Source organism: Apis mellifera, linkage group LG15, assembly GCF_003254395.2.
Source record: "Apis mellifera strain DH4 linkage group LG15, Amel_HAv3.1, whole genome shotgun sequence".
In the NCBI taxonomy this organism is placed as follows: Eukaryota; Metazoa; Arthropoda; class Insecta; order Hymenoptera; family Apidae; genus Apis; species Apis mellifera.
In genome coordinates, this window is record NC_037652.1 from 6,551,623 (window position 1) to 6,562,258 (window position 10,636).

At 25.2% G+C, this 10,636-nt stretch overlaps 2 protein-coding genes, 1 long non-coding RNA gene and 2 other non-coding genes across 12 annotated transcripts; 3 read left to right on the forward strand and 2 right to left on the reverse strand.

Annotated features, from left to right (window-relative positions):
• Positions 1 to 281: 281 nt before the first annotated feature.
• LOC726731 (probable 28S ribosomal protein S26, mitochondrial) lies at positions 282 to 1,282 on the forward strand. Its single transcript, XM_001122452.5, has 2 exons — positions 282 to 695; positions 785 to 1,282. Exons 1-2 carry the CDS (start codon positions 457 to 459, stop codon positions 1,197 to 1,199), a joined length of 654 nt encoding a protein of 217 aa, XP_001122452.2. The 5' UTR covers positions 282 to 456; the 3' UTR covers positions 1,200 to 1,282.
• A 2,548-nt stretch (positions 1,283 to 3,830) lies between these two features.
• Positions 3,831 to 4,995, forward strand: LOC107965637. Its single transcript, XR_001705788.2, has 2 exons — positions 3,831 to 3,936; positions 4,110 to 4,995. It is a non-coding gene; the product is annotated as an uncharacterized LOC107965637 (long non-coding RNA).
• On the reverse strand, positions 4,513 to 9,050 carry LOC409321 (mothers against decapentaplegic homolog 4). 8 transcript variants are annotated; one of them, XM_006563457.3, is made up of 12 exons: positions 8,799 to 9,050; positions 8,523 to 8,728; positions 8,254 to 8,402; positions 7,903 to 8,182; positions 7,460 to 7,717; positions 6,895 to 7,035; positions 6,499 to 6,657; positions 6,262 to 6,435; positions 5,950 to 6,204; positions 5,602 to 5,883; positions 5,317 to 5,447; positions 4,513 to 5,244 (listed from the first exon to the last, which is right to left on the reverse strand). In XM_006563457.3, exons 2-12 carry the CDS (start codon positions 8,587 to 8,589, stop codon positions 5,164 to 5,166), a joined length of 1,977 nt encoding a protein of 658 aa, XP_006563520.1. In that variant the 5' UTR covers positions 8,590 to 8,728; positions 8,799 to 9,050; the 3' UTR covers positions 4,513 to 5,163. The 8 variants fall into 8 exon arrangements, with proteins under 8 accessions (XP_006563520.1, XP_006563518.1, XP_006563521.1 ...); XM_006563455.3 differs by having other exon boundaries at positions 6,499 to 6,684; XM_006563458.3 differs by having other exon boundaries at positions 6,262 to 6,375; positions 6,499 to 6,687.
• A 681-nt stretch (positions 9,051 to 9,731) lies between these two features.
• Positions 9,732 to 9,803, forward strand: TRNAA-CGC. Its single transcript has one exon. It is a non-coding gene; the product is annotated as a tRNA-Ala (tRNA).
• A 253-nt stretch (positions 9,804 to 10,056) lies between these two features.
• Mir252a (microRNA 252a) lies at positions 10,057 to 10,156 on the reverse strand. Its single transcript, NR_034306.1, has one exon. It is a non-coding gene; the product is annotated as a microRNA 252a (primary transcript).
• Positions 10,157 to 10,636: the final 480 nt, after the last annotated feature.

Sequence of the window (10,636 nt, forward strand, 5' to 3'; positions counted from 1 at the left end):
ATTTTTATTTTGGATTATTATAATATATTAAATTTATATTGTATTTACTATTATAATAAAATAAAATTATTGAAATTTAAATGTAATGAATTCAAATTATTATATATTATTTATAATTATTCTCAATAAATTAAAATAAATTTAATTATTTTTTCTGAAATTAAATTGAATATCAAAAACATATCGTTATTAAATTAAATATAAATAAAGTTTTATAGGTATCATTTGGATATAAAAACTAGATATCTAGATAATACAAAATCTAAAGATAAATTTCTTTACAATAACATGTTCCTAACCTAGTAATGATTTCAATCACGAAATTGATATACATATTTTAAAAATTGAGTTTTTAAATAAAATAATCTTGAGGTTAAAAGTTAAAGTTACAGTATAATATAATCTTAAGTATTCTTTGCAAGAATTATATATAATACGAAAAATTAATTTTAAATAATGATAGGATCGTCAGTGATACTTAGTACATTAACAGTACGAAATTTAAATGTTTATGATCATTTAATATCCAATGGACCTTGTATTCAATGTGTACGATGGAAAAGAAAACCAATTTGGTTACCAACAGCAAAATCTAAGATATTTAGAGTACCAGAAAGACCAGTCATACCTATAGAAGATTACTGTGAACTTAAACGTTTGTTCAATAATTATAGAACAATAATGAAATCTTTAATGTATATGAAATTTCCATTATTATTTATAATAACAGATTTATATAATAAAATTTATTTATATAAAATATTATATTGCAATTTTGTCTTAGGTGTTTTTTTGTTCAAAAAGAAGAAGAAAAAAAAAATAATTTGGATTTTAATATTATGAAAGTAAATACAGAGAAAGATTTTGAAATATGTTCTTATGTAAATAGTCAATGGAACGAAAAAATAGCTATGATACGACAAAAAAGATTAAGTCAAGAGAAAACACATCGTAAAGAAGAAATTCAAAAAAAATTAAAAGAAAAAAAGGAAAGAGATTTGAAAATGCAAGAAATTATAGATGCAAATATCAAAAAGATGAAAAATGAAGCTACAACATTTATTACACCTAAAAATATAGATCAAGCTATTTTAAATGCATTGGAAAATATTATAGACCATAATATAGCAATTGATCGTAATGGTAATTTTTACAAAGGTGAACCTAAAAAAAATGAATCATCTACTACATCTAATTGAACAAGTTAAAATAAATGTTACATTATAAATATAGTTTGTATCTTAGAAATTTCTCTTAATAAACAAAATAAACAAAATTTTTTCTAAAGCTACATTTGTATATTTACAATTTCCTTCTATATCAACTTCAATACATTTTTTTCTAATTCAGAATATATTTATTGAAAATGATCATATATAATGTAATGTATTCATAATATAATAACAAAAAGCTTGTAAACACATCCATTCAAGTTCTGTAAGTATATATGCTTTACAATATGGTATACAAATTTTATTAATTATCTGATTTTATAACTTATTTATCCATATTGTTGCAACTTATATTTAGGATTAGGTGCACAAATTTTTTTCGAATGATCTAATAATGTATTATCGTTGTACAATTTTTTACAAAAATGTACTTCATTGATATAAATCAATATAGGTTTCATGTATTTTTCTGTATCAACGACAATCATAAATATTAATTTGTAACTTGCATGATATTTATTTTTGTATTCACTAAAATATCATAACTTCAACAACAGACAATTTTACCTGAATGAAATTGTGTTTGAACATATGGTTTGAGATATTTATATGTGATTCTACTTGCATTATGCATTGCAATGTACTGATTAAGAATAATTACTTTTATATTTCATATATATATACTTGTAACATATCATGATGTAATTTTATTGTTGAAATATCTTTGGTTTAAACACAATCTGTTTAAAAAAAACAAATAGACAATAAGATAGCTGGTTGTTAAATTTCAAGATTTCAAAATATAAGAATAAATGTATATTATGTAAAAGATCTATCTTTAAATTCAATTGCAAAGGCTAGTAAAAAAAATGTATATTAATCTATTATTTTATAATTTTCCTATATTATGAATAATAATAATTAATGTATAATTCTATATTGATATTTATTGTATATGCTTATATATAGATTTCTAAAATTTAAGAATAAGTCTTTGAGTTTTAAAATTTGTAATAATTAATAATACAGTTTTCTATTAAAACGCAAGTAAAACCAATATTAATAAATATTAATAAACAGAAAACAATCAATAACAATTATTAAAGAATAACAAATCTGTTCATTATATTAAAATGTTATTTATAAAATTCTGAATGATAAAATAAGCATAAAATAAAAAATACATGTAAGTTTTGTTATTGATTATGAGACAAAATAAAATTTGTTAAAATTTTAACAAGATGTATTGCATATATCCTGATAAAAATGAAAAAAAAAAAAATAATTATAAATCCTTATTAAATTATTATATCTATCAATCATAAATGTAAGTTATATAGGCATTGTTTACTTTTATAACTATTAGTTGTGGTATCTTTGACATAAGACAGAACTATTGCATTTTGATACCATTTTTAATATATACATGTAAGAAAGTATTGTTTGGAGGCATCATTAAAATATCATATGAACACGTATGTAAAATATTTTCCATTGTAAAGTTGCTAACTTCTCAATTGTATTTTATGCATTAATTCTTCTTTTATCTTCTGTTTCAGAATATTACAGTAGTTTCAAACACATTTTTACAAATCATCTTATGTTTTTATATAAATTTAGCTTAATTTAGATGTATAAATTTTTATTCTGAATCTTGTAAAATCTATCAATATAGGACGTACTAAAGCACCACAATTTAAACATGTGTTGCATTTATATTTTTCAAGTTTGGTAAAAATATAGAATTTATAAAAATTCTTAATCCTGTTTGTTATTTTATATATGGTAAATATGAAAATGATGGCACATGTGTTTCTAAAGCGAACTTGGCGTTAAGTATGTTTAAAAATGATTTATCCCTTTTATTTGAATTTCATATCTTTAATTTAAACAAAAATAATAATATATAATAATAATGTAATAATATGATAATAATGATGATGATGATAATAATAATAATAATTAATAATAATAATAATAATAATAATAATAATAATAATAATAATAATAATAATAATAATATATATAATAATAATAATAATAATAATAATAATAATGATAATAATAATAATGATAATAATAATAATAGTAATAATGATAATGATAATGAAGAAAAATATATAAAATTTTATCATTAAAATATGTAAAAATTTAATCAATATTATTTTTTTCTTTGATAATCATTAACAAATGCACATCCTTTTGTTATTTCTACTATACAACTTTTCCTTCTTTTTTAAAATATGTTTTAATTATGTTAAAAACTACCTCTTTTCAACCTTGTTTTTGTCACAAGGTAATACATATTTTCACATAAAATATCTCACAATAATTCAATATTTAATCAAGAATAATTCATTTTTTACTTGCAACACAATACGTATACATATGCCTATATATACAATTCGTTCTTCTATCAATAAGATTGATCTTGATTAAGTAACATAAAAAATATAAAGACAACATGAACACAAACAGCTAAATAATCTCTACTCAATAATAACAAAGAAGCAAAAAATTAGAATATTATAATATGCACCAATTCATAAAAACAAGCAATATATTTTTCTTACTTAGAATAAATGAAGATAAGATAAAATGTCGGTATGCGTACATATACATATTCGTTCATACGTATATATATATATACGAATAGGTATAAAATTTGGTCAACTTTTTTTCTGTATGATAATATTATCAAATATAGCATATATATATAAGAATATTTTGTACGAATATAAAATAATAAAATGATTGATAAACAGTAAGTATAATTATTCAACAAATACTACATGGTAATAGTAACATTGGTGGTTGATTAAAATAATTAGATTGTACCACACTTTAAATATTTTCATCTTATCTCACCACCAACAACTATGCTAATTATAATAATTATGATAATACTAACTATTGAATTAACTCATATTTTTATAGGAAATGTAATAGTAAAAAAGGAGACATGAAACATCATTATAAATCAAACGTTGCAAATATTTGCCTAGTGATACTTTTTGGCTATGAAGTATAAAACAGATGACAATATAGAAGGTTATTCTAATAACATAATATCAAATTATTGTCGGTACAACCAATATACATATAATAAAAATATGTTTTTCTAATGCAATTTTTGTCAATATTTAATTGCTCCCATTAATGTTTTACTATGTAAATACTTTTTTATTAAATTTCTTTTTGGTTATATACTAAGATTCTTTTGACACTATAGATTTATAGAATTATATAATATTTATCGCAGTGTTTCTACATACTAAAGCTGTCCAACAGTACTTTGAAATATATATTTTTAGAAAACCTTCCTACTGTGCACATATAATCAATTCTTTTACTGTTATTATATTTGACATAAACAATGAATGAGCTTATTATCATTCTTTAAGTAGAATATATGTAAGTTATGCTATCTTACAAAGCTAATCTCAAAAACGAGATTACAACTATTCATGATTCCGAAAGTATCACGTTTTACCCATGCATTTTGCTGGGGCTCACCAGGCCATACCGTAGAAAATGTATTTTTCTTCTTAAATGAGAATGATTGCCTATTAAAATAGAAATCCTCCATTCCACTTCTTTTTGTAGATGTACTTCTTTCTTCTTAAAAAATAATTTTTTATAAAGAAAAATAATATTTCCTTTGCAAAATATTTGTACGTTGACGGTAATGCAAGGCCGTGGCACATTTTATCCTACACAGTAAATCATGTGTGTAAAATATATAAAAAATTTTAATAAAATCTCAAACAATGCGATTCTCTTTTTTTTTTTGGATTTAAAGTTCGCACTATTTCATTTGAATCAACAATTTCTTGTTGATTTTTTCAAAATTTTTAATAATATTACACGGTATCATATATGTATGTATTTTATACATTTTGCACACGTGATGCAGAATTTGTAGTAATGTGTCTTTTTTTGATACATTTCTTGATGTACATATTTATGTATTATCCAAAATTAAATAAAATTATTCAATTCCCCGTGGACCATCTATTGGCATAGTATGTAAAACTTCATCCAACAATTGAAGAGCTCGATGTAAATGTACCTACATTATACATATATAAAAATATATATTTTTTTAATTTTTTAAATAATTTATAATATAATGTTTATATACCTCTATCCAGCAAGGAGTTTCTTTTATACTTTGTCGAGGATAATCAGGACCCCAACCTTTTACAAAACTTAGACGTAAAATGCAAAGTCGTCGAAGATCATCTACACCTATTCCTGCTGCTGCACTAAGACCTATGTATATATTATATATATATATAAATTATTATTAATTAAAAAATATTTAATTTACAATTATATATTTATAATTTATATAATAATAATTAATAAATATAATTATAATTATAATTATATATTTATTAATAATTAATAAATATATTATATTAACTTTTAGTAATTGGTGCTCCATGTGTTAGATGTCCTGCTACAGCTGCAGCTTGGGCGGCAGCTGCAGCTTGAGCAGTAGCAGCTTGACCTCTCATTTGTTTATGACACTGTCGTAAATCAAAGACTTTAATATATGCAGAGGGATAAATTTTATGCACAGCATCCCCGGGTGCACGACCTGCTTCTCTGTCTAAATAATAAGACTGTACAAAAACACTATGTTCACTTTGGCATCTTAACCAAACGTCTCCTTCACCTCTTAAATCTAAGACAACTCCTTTTCCTATAAAATTCATAGTCATTGAATTATTGTAATTAAAAATTATGAAAATAATATAATTCATTATACCTATGTGAAGACGAGCTTTTTCACTTTGTTCTGTTCTGTGTACATTACTCAAAGCTCCTAAGCAAAATCTATTGCCACCACTTGGATCCACATAACCATCAACTGTTACAGTAGGACAACCACTGCTTACTTTAAATGTCTCGCCTACTTGAGTATCTAATTCAAAGTAGCCAACTGAACACCAATATTCTGGTGCTGGTTGTGTAGATAATAAACCACCGATGTTTCCACTTACTTCACCTCCATGACCACCCCCTAATAAAGATATTAGTTATTACATTATTAGAATATAATATATTGTTTATTACTTACAATAAGAAGTAGGATGAAGATGTCTATGATCTGGAGGTTGCATGCTTTGTGTATATGTCAAAGTATTGGGTCCAGTCCATTGAGGTGCTCCTGAATTATAAGCAGCAGTACCTACTGGAAATCCATTTGAATGATGAAGATGTACAGGAGATACGGGAGAATTTTGACCTTCGCCTATTAAGAAAGCGAATTTGAGATTTATAAACACTAAAAGATGATAAATTAGAAATAACATACCTAAAGATGCTGCTAATGCATCAACAGTAGGTGGTTGATTAAGATCTTGAGGAGGTGTGTTTGTTCCATAAAATGTTTCAGTAGATTGTCCCTGTGAAGGACTCAGCATCTGTGTTCCACTGCTTCCACTAGATGTATTCAATGACTGCTGTTGGCTACCTACGGTGTGACTCATTGGATGTACTACTGCTGCAAAATCAAATATAACTCGTACACAATATAGGCAACATAATATAAAATATCAACTATTCTCAAACTATAGCCAGTATTTCTGAAATTAATTATTATATCAGATTACATATTGCAAATATTTATGAAATTAGCAAAAAGCAACAAAAATTAACTGGCAAATAGACAGAAAATAGAATGTAAGAAAGCATTCTATTTAATACGTACGATGATGAATGTTACGTGTTGTAGGATGATGAGGTGTAGGAATCCAGGTTTGTCTGGGGCAATTATTGTCATCCAATTTATTATGTGGATTACCACCATTATTCCCTCCCCCATTACTGCCAAACACACCCTCACCACTAGCTGTGCCAAACAATAAAAGGAAAAAGAAAGAATAAAGCTAAAATGAAATCAAACTAGCAATGCAAAATAATTCTGAATAAAGCAATATTAATAAAAGATGTGCAGGAAAAAAATAAAATCTTCTAACAATATAATATTGCAATAATAAAGCTCTTTTTGTTCATGTATATTTTAGTGCATTTATTTATATTCACAAGATTTTGATCACATAAACATGCTTTATATTTAAATAAATCAGCTTCAACAACTCCATATTTAAAAATACATTTATCAATCAATTTGTAACATTTTAATTTAAAAGAAAATTTGATTGTTTCACTAATAAATACTACGAACACATACATTTTTAATAAATAATAATGAAAAATCCAAATTTTTATAATAAACAATTATACTTTTTGAAAAAAAATAAACTTTTACTTACTTGAATTAGGTGGTGCTAGACCTGGTATAAAAGTCTGTTGAGATGGCTGAGTGTTATTAGATGAAGTAGGTTGAGTAGGTGGATGATGCTGAATAGTTTGGTTCATTTCTCCATCAACATCCATTGCAGATCCTACTGCTCCAGCTGTTGCACTGCTCCCACCACCAACTGAATATTCATCTTTGACCAATCTACCACCTGGTCCTACGCCTACTCCCGATTGCAGAGTCAGCCCAGATAGGTCTGTAAAGAACGGGTCTGTGCGGGGAAACCAACCCATTCCATCATACACCAAGGCCACAACAATAAATCATTTACACTTATGGTGCTACAAATGAATTCACAGAAGCTTTGCAAAGAAACAAAGCAATGAAAAAAAAAACATCGATTGAAGCACATGATCTCTCTATGAAAAAAAGTGAAAAATATGTTTTATGACATACCTATGCCAGGAGATACAACTCTCTCATAGTGATATGGATTTACACATACAGAATCACATTTTAAATCAAAAGCAAATTGGCAGTATTTGACATGTTTTAATTCATTTTTGTGTAAATCTGGCCATCTCCAGATTCGTGCATAAATAACATGTGGGAAACCTTTACGACCAGCAACTTGTAACCTTCCATCCAAAGTTCTCTGTATTGTAACACATTTACTAGGATGAGCTCCATTTGTAGTAATAGCAGTTATTAAGCTATCTAATTCATCTCGTTTTTCCTGAAAAATATAAATTATGTTAGATACATTTAATTACATTTGTTGGTCCAATACATTTACATAATGCTTACTTTAAGCTTTTTAACCAAAGATTCAATAGCTCTTTTACTAAATCCTTCACTTTCTCCACCCTGACGATGACACATGAGAGAATGTACTATGCTTAAACAAGCATCTGCACTAGTTGGGGCACTAGGAGCGATTCCTGTCATTTCCCTCACTATAAGAAAATATTTATATTAAATAATGAAGAATATTTACTATATTAAAAAATTACATTAATATTTAAAATATTTATAGAAATAATATAAATATATTTATGGGAATAATTAAAACTTACATTCTGGATTAGGTTGCATTGGGGGCGAGGGATACAGATGACCTCCCCCGCCCGCCAATCCAACCATCTCTGTGAAAGCCGTGGCGAATACCGTTCCAATTCTTCGATTGAGATTCTATTCTTATTCTTAGTTTCGATATATTTAAATTTTTATGATTTATCATCTAGCAAAGATTTATTAGCCATGTGTTGTAGATATGAATTCGCTGAAAATATGAAATAGTTAAACAAATTGAAAATAATCAGTTATAAAATATTAAGAAGTAGAAAACAAACCTTATCAGTTACTGAACTAATAAAAGTCGAGAATATACAAAATAATTTTAATAGAATCACTTTACGTTGACGTATTGTGAACTGACAGTTACTTCGAACAAGACGCTGTTAATTTTTTTCGTAGGTTAGATTGAATTGTTGCGACATCAGTAGAACCTGGCAGAACCGCACTTATCTCTAGTATCTAAATGCACAATTGACGAAGCGACTAAAGCGCCAGACAAGGCGCAAGTTTCAATGTTCGTATTTAGTTTGTCTCATCAGATTTCTCTTTTTCTTATAAAATATATGAAATATTCTTATATATTGTTATTCAAACTTAATTTATGAATTCTATCTATCCTACAATACCTATCAAACAATATGTTATAAAAACTAATCAAAATTATGTGATATGATAGTACTTACTTTTTACGTAGGTTAAAAATTTAACCCTTATAAAACTTAAAAAATCTACCTATTATTTCATTTATTTTTTTCTTTATTTATAATTTTTCATGATTTAATAATAACTATTGGACGATTGATACTATTTATATTGATACTAATATAAATTTAAATTTCAATAATTAATCCATATATATATTAATTATATTTATTTATTAATCTTTAATCATATAAAATACATTTATTAATCACATTTAACTTAATTTCAATCACAAGATAAAAATTAATAACAAATACTATATTTATTATACTATAATTAGTATCAGAATAAATATAAAAATAAAAGAAAATGAATTACTTTTTATTAGATTATATTTCCAAATTCAAATATATAAAAATTTAATTACATTAATAGAATAAAATATTAAAAATTATATAAAAATGATTATATATAATTTAATAAATGTTAGAATCAAAATAATATTTTTACGATTCAAATAATAAAATTGTACCATTTAATTTATATAAAACACACAACATACAACTGGGGGTGTAACTCAGTGGTAGAGTGTCTGCTTCGCATGCTGAAAGTCCTGGGTTCAAATCCCAGTACCTCCAATAAATACTTTTTTTATTCTTCAATATCAATATTTTATCATGTATTGAATACATTTATGCATAGTGTTTTTTCTCTTTTACTTATTTATACTTCTAATATATTTGTATAGAAAAAATTATTATAAATATGGAGTAAAAATTGCAATACTACATTAACATACGCAAATTACAATCTTGAATTTTTAGGTATTATGACAAAATTTTACTTTAGATAAAAAGTCTCAATACATAATTTTGAGAAATAGATGTGAGTCCGGACCCATTGATAAGCACTTGAGCAGCAGGAGATATGGTAATTTCTAACCCAACCTAGTCACTCCTGCGGCACTAGTACTTATGAACAAGACAGGATTAACTTCCGATGTATCGCAGGTCCTCCGTTGTTATGAATTTATTGATAGCCATATTGAATTCCTTTGACGCAGTGCATATTCCTATAAATTATCATGTGACATTAATAATTTTATTTTCTAATTTCAAATTGTTTTAAAGAAAATCTTAATTTAAATTTTTAAAATTATATAATTAAAAGAAAATTGAATACGTCGATTAATAAACAAGTAGACCAAAGATCTTAATATAACGTGCCCATGTTTTATAATTTAGCGTGAGATTAGATAATCAGCAGAAGAATACGGTGGCCCATAGATATTGCGTGACACATTCATATTACAATCATTTTATGAAACAGATAGAAACCTTAAATCAATTGAATTAGCTTATAATTTTCGAAATACAATATAAAATACTATTTATAAATAAACATATCTTTGTAATATTTTCTCTATATAATTATTCGATTTATTATTGAATTTTTTTTTTTAATTATTAAT